The 26,365-nt window shown below is 42.7% G+C and overlaps 3 protein-coding genes across 3 annotated transcripts; 1 reads left to right on the forward strand and 2 right to left on the reverse strand.

Moving 5' to 3' along the window:
* Nucleotides 1–493: 493 nt before the first annotated feature.
* LOC135523909 (glucose-6-phosphatase catalytic subunit 1-like) lies at nucleotides 494–4,024 on the reverse strand. The gene is made up of 5 exons (XM_064950926.1): nucleotides 3,684–4,024; nucleotides 3,314–3,423; nucleotides 2,201–2,312; nucleotides 1,664–1,779; nucleotides 494–1,549 (listed from the first exon to the last, which is right to left on the reverse strand). Exons 1-5 carry the CDS (start codon nucleotides 3,911–3,913, stop codon nucleotides 1,041–1,043), a joined length of 1,077 nt encoding a protein of 358 aa, XP_064806998.1. The 5' UTR covers nucleotides 3,914–4,024; the 3' UTR covers nucleotides 494–1,040.
* A 1,463-nt stretch (nucleotides 4,025–5,487) lies between these two features.
* On the forward strand, nucleotides 5,488–10,451 carry LOC135523910 (glucose-6-phosphatase catalytic subunit 1-like). The gene is given in 6 exon segments (XM_064950927.1): nucleotides 5,488–5,726; nucleotides 5,728–5,862; nucleotides 6,047–6,156; nucleotides 7,424–7,529; nucleotides 7,854–7,969; nucleotides 8,514–10,451. Coding segments are annotated over 6 exon segments (1,053 nt in total). The 5' UTR covers nucleotides 5,488–5,649; the 3' UTR covers nucleotides 9,023–10,451.
* Nucleotides 10,452–19,402: 8,951 nt separating this feature from the next.
* Nucleotides 19,403–26,364, reverse strand: psme3 (proteasome activator subunit 3). The gene is made up of 11 exons (XM_064950929.1): nucleotides 26,209–26,364; nucleotides 25,737–25,769; nucleotides 25,563–25,625; nucleotides 25,358–25,462; nucleotides 25,214–25,262; nucleotides 20,685–20,803; nucleotides 20,506–20,574; nucleotides 20,318–20,385; nucleotides 20,169–20,223; nucleotides 19,896–19,982; nucleotides 19,403–19,790 (listed from the first exon to the last, which is right to left on the reverse strand). Exons 1-11 carry the CDS (start codon nucleotides 26,248–26,250, stop codon nucleotides 19,710–19,712), a joined length of 771 nt encoding a protein of 256 aa, XP_064807001.1. The 5' UTR covers nucleotides 26,251–26,364; the 3' UTR covers nucleotides 19,403–19,709.
* Between the last annotated feature and the right edge of the window lies 1 nt (nucleotide 26,365).

Here is a 26,365-nt window from a genome sequence, read left to right on the forward strand (position 1 = left end):
CATTTTTATTGTCTGCTTTGAGGCTAGCAAATACATAACCAAATGCATAACAAAAAGCAGGCCAGACTCTATCGATTAAAAACCTGGCAGTCAAATATCGATGGTTCAGCCAAGGCCATCTGTTCTAAGTACTTGCAGGGAGTGACGGCTGTGTGACGTGTGGACTTATGTCATCAGTGATTATCAGTGAGCATGAGGCTAAAGTCCAGGGCTCCATATAGGGTTGATGACCAGTGGTTTGGCTCTGTTTATATGTACCGTACAAATAGAATATTTTTTTTTACAATGTGTACTTGTTTTGTAGACGCATGTCACTGATAGTGTGATGATTTTAGTTTTACCACTGCTGCAGTTTCAAAGTGTTGTGGACTTGCTGATAGTTTATCAGTAACGTGTCATTAATGATAGGAAACATTTAAAAACTGAATGTAGAACCATGTGTCTGAACCAATCCCTAAATATATGCATACTAGTGTTAGAACATAGTAAGTGATATATTTTAAAGATTTTTATTATAAATATGACAGAATTTCTAAAAATATATTAAACAGGAAAAATACAGTTACAAAAAAAATATTAACAAAGTTATTCATGTATAACATATTCTTAGAACGCACTGTAAAGCAGGCCACTTAAGTCCCTGAGAGAGCTTTTGGGCTCATTTTCTCCTGGATTTGATTCGGCTTTATCTCGTTTCAAAACAGGAACATTAACTTTCTGGACTCCTGAGTTCGCACTGAACTACTTATAAATTATCAGTTTTGATACAATCAAACCACAGTGTCTAAAGTGCCACTGAGTAATTCACTGGATAATCCTTTCATTATAGTGATTACACTGTGTGTAGATAAGAAAATAAGACCTTTACAGTGGGTGACTGGATGAAAGTAGGGTAGACAAAGACCACAATGGCTTGTTGATCGCTTGGGCAGTTTGGGAAAGAAAGTCAATGCATGGAATGATTAAGGATTACAGCACGGTTCAATTCTGGAGTCATATCCGAATACACGAGACTATGTGCATGTCGGCCGTCAACGACCTCACAAATACTTCTTGCTCTGTACGCTGCTCAGAGCTCCAGACACGCAGTAGGGGATGATGCTGACGGTTGCCAGGGGGACAGTGGCGCTCTTACAGAAAGACAGCAGGTAGAAGACAGCGGCAGTGTGCGTGGGGGGCTTGAAGGAGTCAAAGAGGTGCAGCAGGAGCAGCGAGGTGACGATACATCCCGTCCTAAAGAGGGTGGTGCCGCTGATGTTCTTGCTCTCGGTGTAGAGGGGCGAGTGCAGGCCCAGGCCCAGGCCAAACAGGGTGCCCATGTTACGCAGGAGGCTGGCGAAGGGAGTGGAGTCCATGTGGACCCACTCGGCTCTCACACACCACTTCTGGGCTTTCTCCAGGGTCCATAGCAGGTCCACGCCTAGAGCCTTCAGCAGCACGTAGAAGCCCACAGCGATGGAGAGCAGAAAGAGGGTGGTGTAGAAGTACTTCTTCAGACTGGCTCCGTAGATCCACTGGGTTCTGTTGAACGCCTCGGCCACAACCATACCTGGAAATCAAATAGAAAACGTAATATTAACATCATGTAGTTGAACAATCTGCACATTTTGTGCCATATTTGTGAGGGTTGTTATAAGGGCTGGTATAAGGGCTTCATACTGACCTGTGATTACTCCACAGATGACTTGGTGGGGGAAGTGGGCAGCAATGAAGACTCTGGAGAGACACACACAGACCTGGACCGCCCAGAAGAACGCCCACAGAGTGCCCCGTAGATACCTGCCCAGACAAGGGGAGAGGGAGAGGAACCATCATCAAATGCATCTTTAGGCATTTTGAAATCTGTCTGGCTGCTAAGAGACTGCATAATAAATTGTGAATACCAGTAAATGTGCAAATAAATATTATTCACAGCAGGGGAATTTGTTTTTCCTGTGTCACTAGAGGTGAATAGGCTTCTACTGATACATGTAATCATTTTAATCGACTGTCGCTTCCTTTGATTTGACAACAAAACCACTCGAACGGAATCTTTTGCACACCCCCTTCCCTTCGACTAACTGAAGTTAGTTTTCAGGGTAAATCATCAACTACAGTGCTGCACAGACAAGTAGCATAAAACTGTCAAGCACTGAACGAAAAATGGCAAACAAGAGCAAGATCATTGAGGACAAGAGGGGTTGAATGTTCTGGAACTTACAGGCCCTTAGAGGAAGATCCCGTCTTATTCTTGGTCAGCATGATGGCTAGAATGGAGGTAACCAGTGTGTAGTAGACGCCTGCAGCTCCCATAGCGTGGCCAGAGGGACTGCCTACCAGGCACGCAGACAGAAAGGCATACTTCAGTCAATGGCCATAGCACTTTATTCAAGTAAAATGAAAATCCAACACAATGCTGTACAATATCGTAAACCATGAATATTCTCAACATCATTTACTTATAAAACGTTGGCTATTTTCACTGAATCATAGCATATCACTCCCATAAACTTTTATTTCGACAGTGAAGCGAAAACTTTTAATTTGGCTCTATACTCCAGCATTTGGATTTTAGATCAAATGTTGAGGAAAATGTTGCCTCATATGAGGCAACAGCACAGAATGTGAACTTTAATATGAGGGTATTTTCATACATATTTGTTTTACTGTTTAGAAATTAAAGCGTTTTGTTGAGTGACTCCTAAATGACGCAATACATTAATTACCATTCATTTCTATTGGGCACAACATAATCTAAAACACAACCAAAAACTGCAAATGCATCCAAAGAAATTGCAGTCACAAGCTTGATGTAGTCATTGTGAGCTAGAAATACAGGACCAAATACAAAACTTTTGATTAGATACTTGTTGGATGCATTTGCAGTTTGTTTTGGTTGCGTTTCGGATTATGTTGTGCCCAATAGAAATGAATGGTAAATAATGTATTGTGTCATTTTGCGTAAAAATGTTTGTGAAGTGCTTTCAATAAAGTGGTTTCATTTCCAAATGCTAAAACAGCTATGTATGAAAATACTCTAACAGTGAATTTGTCCAAATACTTAAGACACCTTCAAATTGGGGGGACTAGATACATAAAGTGCTTTCATTTCTAAATGGTAAAACAGATATGTATGAAAATACCCTCAAATAAAAGGTGACATTCTGTACTGTCACCTCATATGAAAAATCTGATCTCAAATCCAAAATGCTGGAGTATAAAGCCAAATGAAAAGTTGTAGCTTCACTTTCCAAATAAATACATAGGGGAGTGTATATTTCATGTCATAAGGCACTACGGTAGAAGTATATGAAAGTAAAGTGATGCTTCTTACCTGGGCCAGTTTCACAGGTCATTGGGTACTGTTCAATGTGAGGTGCAGTGGTATTGCTGTAGTAAGGTGTTTCATGGACCCACCAATACGGCCTCTCGCCAAACAGAATCCTTAGGAAGGAAAGCACAAGCCACTTAGAATTAAGATGAATGTGGGGAATTTCAGTCGGTTGCATTTTATTTCAATTAAATTGACTGTGACTGTGCACATTTATCGACATGTCAATGTGCCAGATGTAGCCGAAGGGACACATTTGATCAAGTTCTGAATTGGTATCCCAGTAACCGTTTATTTGAAGGGTACCAATATTAATGACTTCATAACACATGCATAAACCACACAGAACACATTCATAGGCAGTACGACTCACCACTTGAAGACCAGGTTGAGCCAGTCGCCGATCACTGCCACCCAGATGAGCTTGATGCCCACTGACTCCCGCAGGTGGAACCAAAGAGGGAAGAAGATGAAGAAGGTGTTCCTGAGGTCAGCAGCCCAGGACACCCACAGGAACAAACCCTGGGCATCCTTATAGTTGGTCTGAAGGTAATTAGTGGTGCTCACCCCATAGCCCTGCATGGCATCCATGACTGCCTCCATTTTCGAACTGTCCCTTGTGAATTGTCAGTCTAGTAGAAAGCCAATGTGAGATGTGATGGGGTATGAGAGCACTGTATGCATGAGGCTGCCTGTTGTTTTTATACCCGAGGGTCCCACCACCCACAGGCATGTACAGCCTGATCTTTGGACCTAGCACGTGTAATAAAACACAGCGGGGCAGGGGTGTTTGGGAGGGTTGTACTAAGGATAGAGGCCATACAAATAAGTACAAAGGACAGGTAAAAACAATAGTCAATCAGTGTCTCTGTGTCTCTCACCCTGAAATGGAGCCAAAAATACTTAATTTATGATTGACCGGTGGAATTCAAATTAAAAACCCAACAAATAGCCTCCACAATACAATTTGTGGCAAAACAAGCCAAGCAAGTGGATGCGTGGAAAACATGCATTGCATTCGCTTTTCTCTACTGAAATGAAAACCCAATGTTTTACTACACTACAGTCTGCTTTATGTGTAATACAGTAAGATGTCCTTGTAAGACCATGTAATGGATAAGATAGGGACTAAAAGAGTCACACAAATGCACAGACTTCCCTCAGCCCACTTTTTGGCCAGTTTTAAAAAACACATTTAAAAAAAAAAGAAATAAAAAAAACATTTGAATTACAAAAAGGCAAATATATATATATATATATATATATATATATACACACAATACGCTAAATACGCCCATCCTTCAACAACTTGCAGACCATAATCTGTCAGTTATATAATAAATTTCTGACGACTTTGTGAAAATTGAGTCTGGCCAGAATCCTGCAGCTACATAAAGGAATCAATCATTAAATGATTTTGGACTTACTCAGGAGATGCTGAGAAGATAACTTACCAATAACACTAGGTCCTAGATATGGTACTCACTGTACTGTAAATAAATCCGATAAGGCAACCCCCAAGCCAGGGTTTTATCTGGGAAGGAAATAGCCAATGAACTCTCATCATTATAGCAGGTCACAAGGTCAATCGTGAAATTTCAATGGATTGAGTTCCATTTGTTTCACATGCCAATGATGGATGTGGTTGAAGTAGTGAGACATAGATAGGTCAATCAATTTTAATTGGACTACTTGAAGTGTCCTTGCTACAATCCTCACCATGAGACGTATTGTCCTGAAGTGGAAAAACGTTCACTCACCATTGCACAGTCATCCTGTTTCAGGGGCTAGCGTATCACTCCAGAGCAGACCACCTCTGTTTACCGCTTTTGGGAGCAGGAGGAGGGGTGTAGGCTCAGTGGCGGACTTACCATTAGGCAACCATATATAGTATGAACATGGCATAAGTCAAGGCAAAATGTGTAGAATTTCCGGGAAATTAGCTTTAAAACTGCAACATTTTCTCTACTCATAGCAAAATGTGTAGAATTGCTGGAAATGTACTTTAAAATTATATATATCTATTTTTAATCTCCACCGCCAGTCAAATGTTTTGCCCACAAGGTGGGGTAGGGTTAACCAAATATCACTTAGGCCAGGGACCTCAGACTTGCCTCCAAATCACCAAGCCTGCCCATGTGTAGGCTAAAGGTTATGGAGTGTGTTTGCAACAACCTCCTGGAAGCAAACAAATGCCCTAACCTTGAATAAAGTCCAGTGGGAACAACAGACTGCATGACAGTCCTGGAGCTCAAGAGAACCGCTCCTGACCATTCTCCAATCCTCGCCCAGCTTTGGTGTACCTTCCCTGGGGACTGATCTGGATCCACACCACAGTCATGGATCTTTTCCACAGCTGGGGGGTGGAAGTGGCCATCCATCTGCAGACCCAGTATGGGCATTATGAGGGCTGGTTTAGCCTCTACAGTGGCTGACCTGCATACCACCTTCTTTTGTTTCTTCCCAGTCTGGTTCCATCTGCGCAGGGACGTGGGTGTAAAGCTCATCTGGGTGGCTGTCATCGGGGACTGGCTCAACCTGGTCATGAAGTGGTAAGGAACGGATTAAATTGTTTTTGTGTCATTTGTTTTTCATGGATTTTGGTACACATTGCGATTTAGTACACATTCACAAAAACGTACGCTGACTTGAACATAATTTAAAACTGAAATTGTCATTATATATTACAAAGTCGGGACTTTCAAAGAGTTGAATGATGTTCCCTCTCCATGGCAGGGTTCTATTTGGAGAGAGACCCTATTGGTGGGTCCATGATACCCGCTTCTATGGGACAGATCCAGCCCCTGTCTTAAAACAATTCCCCATCACCTGTGAAACTGGACCAGGTAGGCAATGCCATAGATATATGTGTGCCAGAGTCAGAGCGTACGCAATACCCTTATGGACAGACTCCGAGCAGTTGCCATACCAGGCGGTGATGCAACTGGTCAGGATGCTCTCGATGGTGCAGATGTAGAACTTTTTGAGGATCTGGTGACCGATGTCAAATCTTTTCAGTCTCCTGAGGGGGAAAATGTGTTTTCGTGCCATCTTCACAACTGTCTTGGTGTGTTTGGACCGTGAGAGTTTGTTAGTGATGTGGACACCAAGGAACTTGAAACTCTCGACCCGCTCCACTTCAACCTCGATGTTAATGAGGGCCTGTTCGGCCCTGCTTTTCCTATAGTCCACAATCAGCTCCATTGTCTTGCTCACATTGCGGGAGAGGTTGTTGTCCTGGCATCACACTTACAGGTCTCTAACCTCCTCCCTTTAGGCTGTCTAATCATTGTTGTTGATCAAGCCTAACACTGTTGTGTCGTCAGCAAACTTAATGATGGTTTTGGAGTCGTGTTTGGCCACGTAGTTGTGGGTGGTCTACAGTTTATCATGAGGTTTCTACCGTCGGCGATCAATACCTCGAGACTTCTTCAATATTAGACATCGCGCACCAGCAGTTATTGACAAATAGAGTCACACCCCTGCCCCTCGTCTTACCAAACGTAGCTGCCCTGCCAATGCACGGAGAAGCCAGCCAGCTCTATATTACCCGTATCGTTGTTCAGCTACGTCTGTGAAACATTAGATATTACAGTTTTTAATGTCCCGTTGGTAGGATGGTCTCAATCGTAGATCGTACAGTTTGTTTATCAATGATTGCACGTTGGCCAATAATTCGGAGGGAAGTGGTGGTTTACCTACTCATCTGCGAATTCTTACAAGGCATTATTTGCTTGGCCTGTATGTCATAAATGACTGATACCAGTACTATAGGGCCATAACACCTTTGCACTTATCGATTCCCATTCCGCAGGGTAAATACATAAGAGAATAATCTTATCTGGAAAGGAATTCAGTGGGTAGTGTAGTGTGTAATTGTTGTTTAGCTAATTGCATCTTCAGGGTGTGTGTCCACTGTCTAAATAAGACAACCAAACAGGGATGGGAAAGAGGAGTAATGTGATAATGGGAAAATAATGCAGACAATAGCTGCTGAACAAAGGGACTTTGCCCAGATATTCATCATATCCCTGGTAGCCAGATATGTGTGTGCTTTAGCCAACGCTTATATCCGAAATGGTTCATGAAGCCAAAGTGTGCTGTTTTTAATAGGAAGCCCTTCGGGTCATGCCATGGGCTCGTCTGGGGTGTGGTACGTGATGTTAACAGCTGTCTTCTCAGTGGCGACAGAAAGGCGGTTCCCCCCTCTCCTGTACAGGTGGGTCAAAAGAGAAGTGGAGTCAATAGTGTTGTTACTGCTTATACCCAATTCAGTGCTTTCAGATCCACACAAAGTGCCTAGGGGTTAGGACAGAGGTGGGAAAACTATGGCCTGCTAGCCGATGTTATGCGTCGAACATCTGAAACTACTGTAGATAGAAAGTATGTAGTAATGTTGGACTTATATATTTTCAATTAACTGCCCTTTTTCTGGACCTCAAATAGATTTTTTTGGAGGACAAATCTGTAAACAAAAACTTGGTTAGGGGGTAGGATCTATTGTTGTTTTGGAGCAGGGCCTTAGTGTCTTGTTCTTCCCCAGGTTCTTGCAGGTGGGGCTCTGGATGCTGCTGTGTACAGTAGAGCTGCTGGTGTGCATGTCCAGAGTCTACATGGCTGCCCACTTCCCGCACCAGGTCATCAGTGGGGTCATCACAGGTCAGAGAACCAGGGCTTGAGCGAGATTTCAAGATGCAGCTTGTACCCCTAGCAGATTGTGCTAACCTGAATCATACTGTGCAGGCTTGGTTATTTTCCTTTCACGTTGTCGTCCTTTCTAGGAACTGTGGTGAATGCGCAACCAGGCCAGCACAGTACAGCTCGGATTGGCTTGGTTTGGATCAGCAAGTACACTGTAAAATAATCCTGTTGTTTTTACTGACAGACTGTAAACTTTACAGTAATGTACTGTTAAACCCAAGTTTCTTTGGAAATTACAGAAATGTACCGTTAAACCCAAGTTTCTTTGAAATTTACAGTAACATACTGTACCTTTTACAGTACATATTTTACAATACCTTTACAGCAATGTGCTATTAAACCAAAGTTTCTTCCGGCTTCATGGTAAAATACTAAAACTTGTATTTTACAGTTACTGGCTACCAGTAAGTTACCGTAAAACAACTAGATTTTTCTTTACAGTGTAAGAGGGGTATCGGGTTTTGATTTTGTTCTAAAATGTTCTTGTCTATATCCATGGCAGGTATCATGGTGGCTGAGGCCTTCTCCAGAGTGCAGTGGATCTATGGAGCCAGTCTGAAGAAGTACTTCTACACCACCATCTTTCTGCTCTCCTTTGCTGTGGGCTTCTACGAGCTGCTGAAAGCTATAGGCGTGGACCTGCTGTGGACCCTGGAGAAAGCCCAGAAGTGGTGTGTGAAAGCCGAGTGGGTCTACATGGACTCCACCCCCTTTGCCAGCCTCCTGCGCAATATGGGCACCCTGTTTGGCCTGGGCCTGGGCCTGCACTCGCCCCTCTACACCGAGAACAAGAACAGCAGCATCCCCTTCAGGGTGGGATGTATCACTGTCTCTTTATTGTTGCTACAGATTTTGGATGGCTTGACGTTCTCCTCGAGAGACCAGGCAATGTTCTATGTGTTGTCATTTAGTAAGAGTGCTGCTGCTCTCTTCATTCCCACAGCTCTGGTTTCCGGAGGACTCTCTTGGATCTTCCCAGGTAGTGGGGCGGCTAAACTGAAATTTTCATAACAATCTTTCACTTTATGATAAAAGCACCAAATTTTGCAGAGGTAGATTTATGTACACTGAAATTATTTACATATCAGGCCATGGCAGACATCTTACAAAATGGCCACTGAAAGTAACACAACATTGAACAATTCAGAAGTAGTGTTTTGATATAACTGCACCAAATGTGTTACAGAGGTAGATGTATGTACCCTGAAAATATTTACAGTATAAATGGAGCCCCCACAGATTTGGCCCCTGGGGCCACAGCAGACATTTTACAAAATGCCAACATATTGTAACACTGTTTGACAATTTGGAATGACTGTTTTGAGATAACAGCACCAAATATCTACATAGGAACATTGATGTACCCCGAATGGATTAAGAAATGGAAACCCCACAGATTTGGCACCTGGGGGCCTCTACGGGTCCATGTCAGTCATTTTACAAAATCGCAACATATTGTAAAATTGTTTTACAATGCAGAATGACTGTTTTGAGATAACAGCACCACATTTAGTACAGAGGTAGATAGTACAGAGGTACAGTGCTTTCAGACAGTATTCATACACCTTGATTTCTTCCACATATTGTGTTCCAGCCTAAATTGAAAATGGATTACATGTATTTATTTTTATCTCACACAATACCCCATAATGACAAAGTGAAAACATATTTTTTGGAAATGTTTGCCAATGTATATTTAGGCTTGCCATAACAAAGGGGTTGAACTCAAGACCATGTGGTATTGTGTGTAGGCTAGTGACCAAAAATCTCAATTTAATCCATTTTAAATTCAGTCTTTGACAAAATGTTTTGGGAAAAATATCAAGGGGTGTGAGTACTTCCCCGAAGGCACTGCATGTCAGGGATGTGCAACTATGAGGGTCTGGAGTCATTATGAGGGGATTCAGTGGCTCGTGGGTCTGCGTACCCAGACATCCACACTGTGGCGGAGAGAAGATTTTGCAGTTGTAGAGCGCATTTCAAGCAATTCTAAACATTTTGCCATAGGGAGGAAAATGTTTGCAGTTTTTAAATACGATGACTTATGATCAATGGGCCTCACCCTGGTCGGTAATTGCTTACTACAAGTTCAGAAAGCTAGACTAATTTACCAATGACATGAGCTAATTAAGAGACTGCTGATGCTCAACTAAATTCCAAAAGTGAACCTTGCGTAGTATTATTCTAACTCTTAGTTGAGACCCTGACTGAGTCCCCCCCACCCTGATTTTAAATTGGTCCACGGGCCGTATGCATCCCGCGGGCCACCAGTTGCCTATCCCTGTAGATAGACTTATAGATGGATACGGTTATGCACAGGTGGTGAATATGATCATGCATCTAAAATGTTGTGTTTGACAATTTTTGTGTTTTGTATTTACTAGATATTGTGAACAAGTTTGCCAAGATTAACTAATGAGTAAAATCAGAGGTTTTTATACTTTTGAGTTTGATTGTTCTTCCGAGAAAGATTCGGTCCAGCTTTTCTTCTCTGTGTCTTGTTTTTCCAAAATGCCAATGCTGATTAATTTTCACCAGAGCCAGGCATTAAACATTAACTACTAGGCCATCATTCCTCAGCTCAATACATAGCAACACTCGTTCTCTGTACCTCATGGCCACTGATGTTGGGGGTTTTGAGCGTGGCGGTTCAAAGAGCGGTACTTTTTGTGTGCACCATGTGCATCTGTGTATTAGTGATACATACCCATTATACTGTTTCAAACAAACATACCAGCAATAATCAATAAAGACGGGACTTTACTGTGCATTGTCACATGTCAACACTACCGTACAAAATCACCTTAACTTGACCCCAGTATCAAGTCGGGGACAATCCAGCCTATCAGAGACTAGTATTGTGACGGACATGCATATTTCCTATGGTGACATAATACTGTTTTACGCTATCACGCAATGACATCACAACGTAATTTAGCAACTTTTAGCAACAAATCAACCTGACTCCAGCAACTTACCCTGAAAATGTATTGGCAACACTGGTCGCTACAGTCCCATTAGTTTTCTTTGCAGCCTCGTTTGAATGTTGCGGTTGCGCACATTTGTACGGAAGGGGGTGAGTTTACGTTACAGTCTGCCAATGTTAGCTAATAAGTCACGAAGCTGGGACAGTTTCCATCTGTAGAAACAGGACAAAACAAGCAGCTTGTCGCTGGCTATGTAAACAAATATCACTACAACACAAAATCATATGAGCTCCACTGCACAGGCATCAACCCTAACACTACAGCTAAACTGTCAAATAATAGAAAACAAAGCAATGTATAGCCTATGAATATCTTTCCCCCAAACATTACAAACTATGACCTAAACACAACAGATAAACCAATTCTTATTGCTTTTAGCCGCACCCTTATTCTACTCCTCCTCTGTTCCTCTGGCGATGTAGAGGTGAATCCAGGCCCTGCAGTGCCTAGCTCCACTCCTATTCCCCAGGTGCTCTCTTTTGACGACTTCTGTAACCGTAATAGCCTTGGTTTCATGCATGTTAACATTAGAAGCCTTCTCCCTAAGTTTGTTCTATTCACTGCTTTAGCACACTCTGCCAACCCGGATGTTCTAGCTGTGTCTGAATCCTGGCTTAGGAAGACCACCAAAAATTCTGAACTTTTAATTCCAAACTACAACATTTTCAGACAAGATAGAACTGCCAAAGGGGGCGGTGTTGCAATCTACTGCAAAGATAGCCTGCAGAGTTCTGTCCTACTATCCAGGTCTGTACCCAAACAATTTGAACTTCTACTTTTAAAAATCCACCTCTCTAAAAACAAGTCTCTCTCCGTTGCCGCCTGCTATAGACCACCCTCTGCCCCCAGCTGTGCTCTGGACACCATATGTGAACTGATTGCCCCCCATCTATCTTCAGAGCTCGTGCTGCTAGGTGACCTAAACTGGAACATGCTTAACACCCCAGCCATCCTACAATCTAAACTTGATGCCCTCAATCTCACACAAATTATCAAGGAACTTACCAGGTACCTCCCCAAAGCCTTAAACACGGGCACCCTCATAGATATCATCCTAACCAACTTGCCCTCTAAATCCACCTCTGCTGTCTTCAACCAAGATCTCAGCGATCACTGCCTCATTGCCTGCATCCGTAATGGGTCAGCAGTCAAACGACCTCCACTCATCACTGTAAAACACTCCCTGAAACACTTCAGCGAGCAGGCCTTTCTAATCGACCTGGCCGGGGTATCCTGGAAGGATATTGATCTCATCCCGTCAGTAGAGGATGCCTGGATATTTTTTTTAAATGCCTTCCTAACCATCTTAAATAAACATGCCCCATTCAAGAAATTTAGAACCAGGAACCGATTTAGCCTTTGGTTCTTCCCAGACCTGACTGCCCTTAACCAACACAAACACATCCTATGGCGTTCTGCATTAGCATCGAACAGCACCCGTGATACGCAGCTGTTCAGGGAAGCTAGAAACCATTATACACAGGCAGTTAGAAAAGCCAAGGCTAGCTTTTTCAAGCAGAAATTTGCTTCCTGCAACACTCACTCAAAAATGTTCTGGGACACTGTAAAGTCCATGGAGAATAAGAACACCTCCTCCCAGCTGCCCACTGCACTGAAGATAGGAAACACTGTCACCACTGATAAATCCACCATAATTGAGAATTTCAATAAGGATTTTTCTACGGCTGGCCATGCTTTCCACCTGGCTACTCCTACCCCGGTCAACAGCACTGCACCCCCCACAGCAACTCGCCCAAGCCTTCCCCATTTCTCCTTCTCCCAAATCCGTTCAGTTGATGTTCTGAAAGAGCTGCAAAATCTGGACCCCTACAAATCAGCCGGGCTCGACAATCTGGCCCCTTTCTTTCTAAAATTATCTGCCAAAATTGTTGCCACCCCTATTACTAGCCTGTTCAACCTCTCTTTCGTGTCGTCTGAGATTCCCAAAGATTGGAAAGCAGCTGCGGTCATCCCCCTCTTCAAAGGGGGGGACACTCTTGACCCAAACTGCTACAGACCTATATCTATCCTACCATGCCTTTCTAAGGTCTTGAAAGCCAAGTCAACAAACAGATTACCGACCATTTCGAATCTCACCATACCTTCTCTGCTATGCAATCTGGTTTCAGAGCCGGTCATGGGTGCACCTCAGGAACGCTCAAGGTCCTAAACGATATCTTAACCGCCATTGATAAGAAACATTACTGTGCAGCCGTATTCATTGATCTGGCCAAGGCTTTCGACTCTGTCAATCACCACATCCTTATCGGCAGACTCGACAGCCTTGGTTTCTCAAATGATTGCCTCGCCTGGTTCACCAACTACTTCTCTGATAGAGTTCAGTGTGTCAAATTGGAGGGTCTGCTATCCGGACCTCTGGCAGTCTCTATGGGGGTGCCACAGGGTTCAATTCTTGGACCGACTCTCTTCTCTGTATACATCAATGAGGTCGCTCTTGCTGCTGGTGAGTCTCTGATCCACCTCTACGCAGACGACACCATTCTGTATACTTCTGGCCCTTCTTTGGACACTGTGTTAACAACCCTCCAGGCAAGCTTCAATGCCATACAAATCTCCTTCCGTGGCCTCCAAATGCTCTTAAATACAAGTAAAACTAAATGCATGCTCTTCAACCGATCGCTACCTGCACCTACCCGCCTGTCCAACATCACTACTCTGGACGGCTCTGACTTAGAATACGTGGACAACTACAAATACTTAGGTGTCTGGTTAGACTGTAACCTCTCCTTCCAGACCCATATCAATCATCTCCAATCCAAAGTTAAATCTAGAATTGGCTTCCTATTTCGCAACAAAGCATCCTTCACTCATGCTGCCAAACATACCCTTGTAAAACTGACCATCCTACCAATTCTCGACTTTGGTGATGTCATTTACAAAATAGCCTCCAATACCCTACTCAACAAATTGGATGCAGTCTATCACAGTGCAATCCGTTTTGTCACCAAAGCCCCATATACTACCCACCATTGCGACCCCTCGCTTCATACTCGTCGCCAAACCCACTGGCTCCATGTCATCTACAAGACCCTGCTAGGCAAAGTCCCCCCTTATCTCAGCTCGCTGGTCACCATAGCATCTCCCACCTGTAGCACACGCTCCAGCAGGTATATCTCTCTAGTCACCCTCAAAACCAATTCTTTCTTTGGCCGCCTCTCCTTCCAGTTCTCTGCGGCCAATGACTGGAACAAACTACAAAAATCTCTGAAACTGGAAACACTTATCTCCCTCATTAGCTTAAAGCACCAACTGTCAGAACAGCTCACAGATTACTGCACCTGTACATAGCCCACCTATAATTTAGCCCAAACAACTACCTCTTTCCCTACTGTATTTCTACTTTGCACATTCTTCCATTGCAAATCTACCATTCCAGTGATTTACTTGCTATATTGTATTTACTTTGCCACCATGGCCTTATTTTGCCTTTACCTCCCTTATCTCACCTCATTTGCTCACATCGTATATAGACTTGTTTATACTGTATTATTGACTGTATGTTTGTTTTACTCCATGTGTAACTCTGTGTCGTTGTATGTGTCGAACTGCTTTGCTTTATCTTGGCCAGGTCGCAATTGTAAATGAGAACTTGTTCTCAACTTGCCTACCTGGTTAAATAAAGGTGAAATAAAAATAAATTACTCTAATCTCCATTCCGGTGGCTAGTTAGCTGCTTTTCTGTGAGCCTAGCTTGTGAACGTGACATTTGAGGTCGACGCTTCGCAAACGCAGCCCAAATATACCGACACACTTTTCCTGTGTGGCAGAGCTAGCTAGCTAGCTAGCTATAGGAAGCAGCCATTACCATATGAATTACATAAGTAGAAACAAGACAACATAACCAACTAGTTAGCTGACGATATACAGCTAAACACTAACTATTTCCAAGAGTCAGAGAGCAATCCTGCTCCACTGCTGATGAGCTCGCCTGTGGGCAACCAAATGATTATGACAGGATTTTCTAATCTGGGAGCTATTCCCAGAACTTCACATCATCAAACTTCAACAACGCTGTTTAAAAAGTACAAGGAGGACGTGTCCGAATCCGCATCATAAACCAAAATACACTACATTATCAAAAGTAATGTAGTGTAAATTCATGGGCATTAATACAGAGTTGGTCCCCCCTCTATAACAGCCTCCACTCTTGTGGGAAGGCTTTCAACTAGATGTTGGAACATTGCTGCGGGAACTTGCTTCCATTCAGCCACAAAAGCATTAGAGCACTGATGTTGGGTGATTAGGTGTGGCTTGCAGTCAGCATTCCAATTCATCCCAAAGATATTCAATGGGGTTTAGGTCAGGGCTCTGTGCAGGCCAGACAAGTTCTTCCACACCGATCTCGACAAACCATTTCTCACTTTGTGCAAGTGGCATTGGCATGCTGAAACAGGAAAGGGCCTTCCCCTAATTTTTGTTACATAATCTAGAATGTCATTGTATGCTGTAGCATTAAGATTTCCCTTCACTGGAACTGAGGGGCCTAGCCCGAACCATGAAAAACTGACCCAGACCATTATTCCTCCTCCACCAAACTTTACAGTTGACACATTGCATTGGGCCAGGTAGCGTTCTGCTGGCATCCGCCAAACCCAGATTAATCTGTCAGACATCCAGATGGTGAAGTGTGATTCATCACTCCAGAGAACGTGTTTCTACTGCTCCAGTCCAATGGCTGCGAGCTTTACACCACTCCAGACGATTATAGGCATTGCACATGGTGATCTGAGTCTTGCGTGCGGCTGCTCAGCCATGGAAACCCATTTTATGAAGCTTTCGACGAACAGTTCTTGTACGTTGCATCTAAAGGCAGTTTGGACCTTGGTAGTAAGTGTTAAAGATGATTTTTACTTGCTACGCTCTTCAGCACTCAAAGGTCCCATTCTGGAAGCTTGTGTGGCCTACCACTTAAGGGCTAAGCCGTTGTTGCTCCTAGACGTTTTCACTTAGCAATACCAGTACTTACAGTTGACCGGGGGCAGCTCTAGCAGGGCAGACATTTGATTAACTGACTTGTTGCAAAGGTGGCACATTGAAAGTCACAGCTCTTCAGTAAGGTCATTCTACTGCAAATGTTTGCCTGTGTGCTCGATTTTGTGTGCTCAATTTTATACAACTGTCCCCAACGGGTGTGGCATGAAATAACCAAATCCACTAATTTGAAGGGTGTCCACATACTTTTGTGGAATTGTCCGTAGGACTCCGAGACAGGATTGTGTCGAGGCACAGATCTGGGGAAGGGTACCAAAATACTTCTGGGGCATTGAAGTTCCAAGAACACAGTGGCCTCCATCATTATTAAATGGAAGATGTTTGGAACCACCAAGACTTTTCCTAGAGCCCGGCCAAACTGAGAAATCGGGGGAGAAGGGCCTTGATCAGAGAGGTGACCAAGAACCTGATGGTCACTCTGACAGAGCTCCAGAGTTCCTCTATGGAGATGGGAGAACATTCCAGAAGGACAACTATATCTGCAGCACTCCACCAATCAGGCCTTTATGGTAGTGGCCAGACGGAAAGCCACTCCTCAGTAAAAGGCACATGACAGCCCGTTTGGAGTTTGCCAAAAAGCACCTAAAGGACTCTCAGACCATGAGAAACAAGATTCTTTGGTCTGATGAAACCAAGACTGAACTATTTGGCCTGAATGCCAAGTGTTACGTCTGGAGGAAACCTGGCACCATCCCTACGGTGAAGCATGGTTGCAGCATCATGCTGTGGGGGTGTTTTTCAGCGGCAGGGACTGGGAGATTAGTCAGGGTGGAGGGAAAGATGAACGTAGCAAAGTACAGAGAGGTCCTTGATGAAAACCTGCTCCAGAGCACTCAGGACCTTAGACTGGAGGCGAAGGTTCACAACGACCCTAAGCACACAGTCAAGACAACGTAGGAGTGTCTTTGGGAACAAGTCTCTGAATGTCCTTGAGTGGCCTTGCCAGAGCCCGGACTTTAACCCGATCGAACAACTCTTAAGAGACCTAAAAATAGCTGCGCAGCGACGCTCCCCATCCAACCTGATAGAGCTTGAGAGGATCTGTGGAGAATGGGAGAAACTCCCCAAATGCAGGTGTGCCAAGCTTATACTGTCATACCTAAGACTCAAGGCTGTAATCACTGCCAAAGGTGCTTCAGTTAAGGGTCTTACTTATAACATTTACATATCAGTTATTTATTTTTATACATTTGCAAAATGTTCTAAAAACCTGTCTCTGCTTTGTCATTATGGGGTATTGTGTGTACATCGAATAGGAAAAAATAAATGTAATACATTTGTCCAATTTACTTGGGGAGCTATGTATAAAAATGGTTGTAATTCCTATACGGTTCATACAATAATTTTCACAAAAATTAAAGATGAAAGTCTAAAAGTAAAGCACATCTGGATTGTTTCCATTGTGGTGATGTACAGAGCCAAAATGATGCAAACTGTGTCCCTGTCCAAATACTTATGGACCTAAGTTATTTAAAAAACATTTTTTAAGTAAAATGACAGCATACCTTTCCGGTTTCTGGTTGATGACAACAGCCACGCGAATACGACAACAGTTTGTTAGTAAGTACATTTTGCGACACAGATCATTTTTAGAAAAACGTGGCCGTTCGCGGCCGCAATAGTAATTTAAAGAAAGGCTGTTGATGGCCGCTATGGGTTCCAACGAGTTTTCAATTAAATAATTATATAAATCAACAGTGACATTAACTTCAATTAACTTTGCAACACTTCCAATGATTTACTTTTTTCACAAATGCCACCAATGTGGCGCGAAAACATTTACAACAAAGGCATTTTGACATGCAAAAATAAATAAAAAGCATGTAAAACATACACTGAGTATACAAAACATTAAGGACACCCGATCATGTGACATATTATTCTTGAAATAGAAGCCAGGTGTGTGTGCGAATTTACAATGATGATGGCACTTTTGTTTTCAACTTCGATTTTTGCACCAGTTTTTTTATAAACATTTGTATTTTGTATTTAAGCTTCCGTTTTGAATGTATTCCTTTTTTCGACAGTGTGCAGTCTCGATCTTTTCCAGTATTCTTATTTTGACTCCTATGCACCTAGAACAGACACTATTCAGTAGTAAGGACCTTAAAAGAGCGCAGATGGCCTCATCATTAATATACATTGTTTGAAAGGTGGATATAATTTCCTCTGAATACCTGAAGAAAACATTGTCTGTAAAACCCGTGAACTAATGCCAGGCACATTTGTTCTTTCATCTGATGTACACTAAAGGGACCTTTTCCAATAAAATAATCAAAACATAAGGTCCGTTACGTAAGTGATCAAGATGCAGTTCGGTCGAATCAGATGTGTGTTATTATAAATGTAAATCATGATTGACTTTTGCACTGCTAGGGATGTTCATTTCACACCAGCCTTACATGTACTATTTAGCGCCATCTACTGGGTGACAAGTGCATTGCTAAAACATGGGTTACGTCACTGGTATATGTGAGCAGAAATGAGTGTAACGATGTCTAATATTACATGATACTTTTCACCCCTGAAGAACATCAAGCATGATGAAACATACTGTTTAAAAATGAAACTATTCCAAATGCCTTCTTATAATATCATTCTATTCAGTAAAATGAGTTAAACACCTTTCTGGAGTTAACAGCATTGTAGTTCATCTAACAAGGGCCCTTCCAATGTCTCTGACTTTCACTTAGGAACAGGTTTGTTTTTTCATGATCGTGTTTTGTAAGTTACTTATCTTCAATTGCTTGTAAATAGTATTTTTTATTGTGTTGAAATTGTAAATTTGTATGATTGTGTGCGGGATGCCCTTGTAAAAAAAGAGGCCTTGGTCTCAATGGGATTTCGCTGTTTAAAGATATACTTCTGTATACTTAACCAGTAGTTCTGAACGTAGCACTCATGACCCGAAATTAGTCCCAGAAAATTGCATTCTACATCACATATATCCACCACGTCATTGCTCTCACTTGCTCTGTGTTTGCTCCTCTTGCTAGCCGTCACTCAAATGGCGAGGAGCTAAAGCTCATTGGCTCGAACTCATATTGCTAGGTGGCTGGCCCATGTGGGGAAAACGCCCACCTCGTAGTCGCCAAAGTTCCGGAACATGTCTTTAAATACATTTTAAGAAAAAAAGAAAAACAATCTTACATTCTGAAATAATTGTTCTGCTTTGAGTCAGCCATTACCACCAGGGTAATTGAACACACAGCTGCTAAAAGCACTTCTTCAGTGACCTACATGGGACTTGTCTCCTATCGCAGCCATAGAACACATTCGATAAAGCAGTAGACAGATATCAAAATGATCAGACAGATATCAAAACGGTCAACGCTATATTGGACCAATCCAAAACAGAGCTGGGTGTAAATAAGTTCAACAAAAGACAGTGGAAGATGCATGGACAAAATGTTTTTTTAATTACATTTTTAAAAATACATAGCACTTCTTTTTCTAGACCTCTCTATTCGTCGAGCAATCTCATAACGTATTCTTGAAAGGGTTTTTAAAAACAATGACGATATTTTACAAATCAAAAACGAAAATACGCGTGTGGTTGTCTCTACTGGGGCTATGGTTTCTGGATTGTACTGATCTGGGTATGATGGTCTAGCTCTAGACGGTCAGACGACCCAAACCCAGGCTTGTGGGTACCGTAAACTTGACAACATGGCAGGGGAAGGGTGGTTGAGTCAGTCTTAGTACAATGCCTCAGCATTACTGCTCCTAGGCTTCTTTATCTTGTCAATGTTCTTCAAGATCATGTCGTGTAACGTTACCTGTAGCAGAGCAGAGTTCAGGATTAGAACGCAACATGTTAACTTGCGGGTAGAAATGGATGGTGCCGAAAACTATTTCTGTGTATAACAGGACATTTGACTCACGTATTGATTTCTCAGCTCTGAAACTATGATCTTGAGGCTGATGTATTCTTTCTCATCAATCTCCGTCACTGTGCGCCGGTAGTCCTCCTGTTTAGCGACAGAGCGACATAAGGTAAATAGTAATGTAGGTGCAGGTAAAATATGCATATTAGGGTTGGAACGATATCCAAATGTCCATACCATCGTTTTGCCCTCAGTAAATGCACACACAAGATAGGTTTCTGCCTGGAAGAAGCTTGCCAACCAGACCTGCAGTTAGCAAATCACACTTACCACATGTGGGTATTTTGCTATTTTGGACACCAGCTTTGCTCTTGTGATGTAGTATCTATGGGCAGATAGGAAATAAGATTATTACAGTCTACTGCAGTAAGAGTGCTCAGCGTAAACAAAGTAAAGACTGGGTTGACTTTAGTTAGTACCTGGATATCTGGTCGAGGTAAGATGCTGCCTCTCCCTCCACTGTTCGGAGTTCAGCAACTGTCTCCTCCTGCAGATGCCCAATCAGTAATTGAGTAATGGTTCAATGTAGCTATACACTTAAATGAGACCTTAGGTACAGACTGCAATAACATTTGCCCTTTTAATATATTTAAAGTAAACATGGCACCTGAATTGAAACTCCAAAGTTGTTGCCATCTTCTATTCTTGGGATAAGCAACTGAACCCACATTTTGACCTGAAGAACAAGAAAGACTGAATATTAGATCATGGGTGATAAGTAATGAGTGATATGAGCACCTGTCCAAATAGACTAAGGAAGAAACTGTGTGGGATAAAGCTACGTACCGTGTTACATTTCTCTATCAGTGTCCTGATCTCTGGCTTGACCTTCTCAATCAGGTCCACCAGCTTGGCATTGCTCTTCATCATCCCACCGGGCATGACAAAAACCTTGGTGCCAGCCACTGTAGAAGGGGAAGAGAAGATGAACAAGAGAGGTTTTACAACTGGACTTGACCATAGGAGCAAACGGAGCAGCTGCAACCCCACTTTCAAAATAGAGGTGCAAGAAAAATATGATACATTGGGTAATCTATAATTTTCAATAATTAGTCATAATAATTAGAGCTAGGTATTAAAATAGATATGGCCATTGTATATATGATATAATAAAACAGATTGCATTTTGCACCCACCCCCCATCGCCTCAAGATGAATGGTTTTGACCACTCAAAAGTTGTGCGTCGCTCCCACGCACACTGTGTTGGTTCAGTGCAGTTAGAAAGCACTAGTTGTACCACTGATGCTTACAATGAAAAGGCACCTGCAATAATACATTTCTTTATCCATTTTGTTGTGCTCTTACATGTGTATTGTTGTTTCATATCCGATGGCGTTGGTCCAATGGTAGTCACATATCATTTGAGCTCCATTCACCACAAACAAATTGATTGTAGGGTTTCACTTTGCCTGTTAGAGCCATGACGAGCACAGGCATGTCGCGATTTCGCTGGAGCGCAGTAGGACTGAGTAGCCTTCCACCAGCCTACAAAAGGTTACACCTTAGTAGAGAACTGCACGATTTAAGGACAGGGTCAAGTTTACAGTTTAAGCTGCTTCCCGCTCCACACTAGAGTTCAGTTAGCTTCCATGCTAGCTGTAAAAACTCATTAGTGCTATTAGCTTATTTAGCTTTAACCAGCCTTAATGGATACCAGAAGTCAAACCACTGTGGCCGCCGGCAAGCCCTGCAGAAGATGCTGCTGCCGAGCTTCAACTAGTTCCGTGTGAAGAGCAGACGCACCCTTCAACAACTGCCGCCGGGATAATGGCTCCACAGCCCGTTCCGACTGTTCCTGACAAATCTTGGAACAGAGGAGGCGGACCAGGTTAGAATCTTAACCTAGCCGCAGGGTTTCTGTTGAAAAATGTCCATTTAATAGCAACCGGTTCATAGGAAAAGAGTGGCTGGAATACTGAGTTTCTGCAGATGGACAGGGGAACCAAAGTGTCACAAAGTTCTGTATTGGGTCCATGGCTTTCGTCCAAGGCGGGTATTCTAACTGGAAGCATGCTATTGATAGAACCAAAAGGATTCACTCGGCACGCATCAAACAGGAAGCATTTGAAATGCACTGCAGAAAGAAAAACAAGTTTGGTGTGCAATGGGAACTGAGGTGTCAACACTTGTTAAATGATAGGCAGCTGGCAATAACACATGTCAGTGGAAAATAAGTTAAGTCAGCACAGATGAAGCATGCTACATCCAACGAAAGCTCAACTAATCCAACTGGCATTTGAGGGGGATTCTTACAAGACGATTTCGGGAAGAATGAAATGATCAATTACTCAGGAAGTTCAATAGAGCATCAAGAAGACTGCAACTCTTCTGGAAAGGTAAGAAACAAACGTATGCTCAACTAAAATATAAAACGCAACATGTAAAGTGTTGGTCCCATGTTTCATTAGCTGAAAAAAATAAAATAATCCCTGAAATGTTTCAAATTCACAAAAAGCTTATTTCTCTCAAATGTTGTGCACAAATGTCTTTACATCTGTTGGTGAGCATTTCTCATTTGCCAAGATAACCCATCCACCTGACAGGTATGGCGTATCAAGAATCTTATTAAACAGCATGATCATTACACAAGTGCATCTTGTGTAGGGGACAATAAAAGACCACTCTAAAATGTACCGTTTTGTCACAACACAATGCCACAGATGTCTAAAGTTGAAGGAACATGACCCCGTGTAACTACACCAGCCCAGGACCTCCACATCAGGCTTCTTCACCTGGGGGATTGACTGAGACCAGCCATCCTGACAGCTAATGAAACGGAGGAGTATTTCTGCCGGGGGGGGGGGGGGGCTAACCATGGTGCCCCTGTCCAGTTATGTGAAATCCATAGATTAGAGATTAATAAATTTACTTCAATTGACCGATTTCCTTATATGGACTGTAACTCAGTAAAATCATTAATTGTTGCATGATGCGTTTATAATGTTGTTCAGTTTAATTGGTTGGTTTTACATCAAAATCTTGGTAGTATAGCCAGTGGCTTCATTTTCAGCAAACACCTAGGCTATGCAATGGCAAAATGACTTCTTTAGCTAGCCTATATTTCCATTGCCAAAACAGCCTTGCTAAGTGTGTAGGGTGCTGTCCATGGTGCTGATAGAGCGAAACAGATTTCACGCCAACCTGTCACTTTTTGGTCAAAAGCACTCAATGGTCTCTGCATTTTAAGTTTTAGGTTTGTGTTTTGGTGTGATATAAGCAGAAATCAATCATTCCGATGCAAGAAACCAAATGACTCTCCTGGGTATAGCTACATATTGGTATGTTTCATCATAGAAATGGATAGCCTACATATTATTGCTATGGTTATCTTGGTAGCCTATTGCTTTTCATGCGTTTAAATGGATCTGCAAGTATTGAAAATGTTTTTAATGTATGCCGGCATTGTGTTCGTTCATATTCACAGTTGTGTCGGTAATCTAAGACAAACTGCTATTTAGTATCTTAGTTTGCATGAATAACTAGGGCACTACTTTCGCATTTAGTTTGCGTTATTTTGCATTCACATAGGCTGTTTAACTGAACAAAATGACTATCGCCCCATAGCACTCACTTCTGTCATTATGAAGTGCTTTGAGACTAGTCATGGATCATATCACCTCTACCTTAGCTGACACCCGAGACCCACTTCAAATTTGCTTACTGCCCCAATAGATCCACAGACGATGCAGTCGCCATCACACTGCCCTATCCCACCTGGACAAGAAGAATACCTACGTAAGAACGCTGGTCATTGACTACAGCTAAGCGTTCAACCACATAGTACCCTCCATTCTCATCATTAAGTTTGCAGTCAAGTTTGCAGAAGACACAACAGTATGCCTGATTACCAACAATGACGAGCCTACAGGGAGGAGGTGAAGGCCCTGGGAGTTGGTGCCTGGAAAACAACCTCTCACTCAACGTCAACAAAACAAAGAAGCTGATCGTGGACGTCAGGATACAGCAGAGGCAGCACCCACCTGTCCACATCGACAGGATCAGAGTGGAGAAGGTGGAAAGCTTCAAGATCCTCGGCGTACACATCACTGGCAAACTGAAATGGTCCACCCACAGACAGTGTGGTGAAGGCGGCGCAACAGCGCCTTGGCACCTTAAACCTTCAAACTTCTACAGATGCATCCAGAGCATCCTGTTGGGCTATATCACCACCTGGTACAGCAACTGCACCGCATACAACCGCAGGGCTCTTCAGGGGGTGGTGCAGTCTACTCAACGCATCACCGGGGGCAAACTACCTGCCCTCCAGGACACCTACAGCACCCGATGTCACAGGAAGGCCAAAAAGATCATCAAGGACAACAACCAGCCGAGCCACTGCCTGTTCACCCCGCTATCATCCAGAAGGCGAGGTTAGTACAGGTGCATCAAAGCTGGGACAGAGAGATAGTTTTTCAATCTCAAGACCATCATACCGTTAAATAGCCATCACTAGCACATTAGAGGCTGCTGCCCTATATACATAGACTTGAAATCCCTGGCCACTTTAATAATGGAACTCTAGTCATGTTAATAATGTTGACATAATTTGCATTACTCTACTCATGTATACTGTATTCTATTCTACTGTATGTATCTATGCCGCTCCGACATTGCTTGTCCAAATAGTTATATAGTCTTAATTCCATTCCTTTAGATGTGTGTATTGTTGTGAAATTGTTCGATACTCCTTGTTAGATATTACTGCACTGTTGGAACTTGAAACACAAGCATTTCGCAAACATGTGTGTGACCAATAAAATGTGAGGACTACATATTTCCTGCCAACCAAAAGCACTCAATAGTCTGAGTCTCTGCATTTGAACTTTATGTTTGTGGTATAGCGTGATATAAGCAGAATTCAATATAAATTCCAAGAACCCCCCCAAAAATGTGCCCTCTCACCGATTTCAATTGCCCCCTTAGTCACTTTATCCTTGCGCAGGGTCTGTTTGCATTACTTGAAAAGTATTTTATTTGACGAGACAAGTCAGTTGAGAACAAATTCTTATTTTACAATGACGGCCCCCAGCCAAACACTCCCTTAACCCGGACAACACTGGGCCAATTGCGTGCCGCCTTATAGGACCCCCGATCACAGCCGGTTGTGACACAGCCTGGGATTGAACCAGGGTCTGTAGTGCCACCTCTAGCACAGAGATAGTGTTTTAGACTGCTGGGCCACTCAGGAGCAACCATTATACCAAAGCTTTCCACCCCCCACTTTCAGACAAAGCCAGGCACCCATACTAGGCCCGTGGTAAAAAAAACTAAACACCAGAAAACTCAGAGGTAAAAATGTGTGTGAATTACTCACCCTTGTCCTCCCCAGAGCCATCTTCCATCTTCCTCTTTTTGGCATTTTGCTTTGAAGAGGATATCAAGTTGTTTACAATGAACACATGCAATCACAGATGGCATTTGGTAATTACAGGGTGTTAAATTCCATTCCAAGTCTCACCGCTTCAAGTCCATCGTGGAGGCTCGAGAGTATAATGGGGTCTGGCACAGTCAAGTTGATTTCTGAGTGTATTTCCTTCAGTTCACAGATGTTTAAGCCAGGATCCTGCAAAGGATGACCAACAACACATACACACACTATAAAGGGAAGTCAAGAGGACATTTGACTAATCATTTCATTTTGATGAATGTAAATAAATGTTTACCTTGAGGAAATGGTCGAGTTCCAATAACTTATTTGGGAAAAAACTTGCAACTAACTCCTCTGCCTGTGAAACAAAGAGTTGAGTTGGAAAATTACACTCAGCTCTAGATACAGGTCGCTAGCTAAAATATTTGCTTTTGTCCCTCAATGAATAAACCACTGAAAGGAAACTCACCTCCCCAGTAATTCGTTCTCTGAAAGCATCGACCTGAACAAATAACCAAACAACTGTCATATCACAGGCAAACAATTCAATAAATCAGCAAGTCTGTTTAAATACAACAAGTGAGTAGACTAGACTACTGTCTGCAATATGATACCAGTCATCAACGTCATTTCAACATGCTTACTCTACTGACTAGGCCTAAAAAAAAAAATTGTGCCAAATTGAGTTAACGGTACCTCGACACCGTTAGCTCGCACCGAAATATGCGGCACAGCAACCCTTTTGTTCAGGGAGGTGCACCCTGTTAGACAGTTTGCCTTGTCCGTTATTACGGGCGCAGAAGATAAAGCAAATTACCTTAAACACTTGGCCTCATTCTGATTCATATAATTGCAAGCTAGGTCACGTTAGCATTACATTAGCTAGCTAGCAACTTTCCCCCATGTCTCGTGACATGTGGCGTTGATCAATCACGTTTTACCTTAGTTTTGAGTTCATTGTCCACCTTGAGGAGAGAATTCATCTTCTTTAACCACAAACCGGGTAAAAGTACGATTGTCCTCAATTCATTCAATTCGGGGCTAAACGTGTGGTTTTCCCACTCCCGTCAGCCACACTTGTGAGCTTAAAAATGACGT

The sequence above is a fragment of the Oncorhynchus masou genome, chromosome 31, assembly GCF_036934945.1.
Source record: "Oncorhynchus masou masou isolate Uvic2021 chromosome 31, UVic_Omas_1.1, whole genome shotgun sequence".
Taxonomy (NCBI): domain Eukaryota; kingdom Metazoa; phylum Chordata; class Actinopteri; order Salmoniformes; family Salmonidae; genus Oncorhynchus; species Oncorhynchus masou.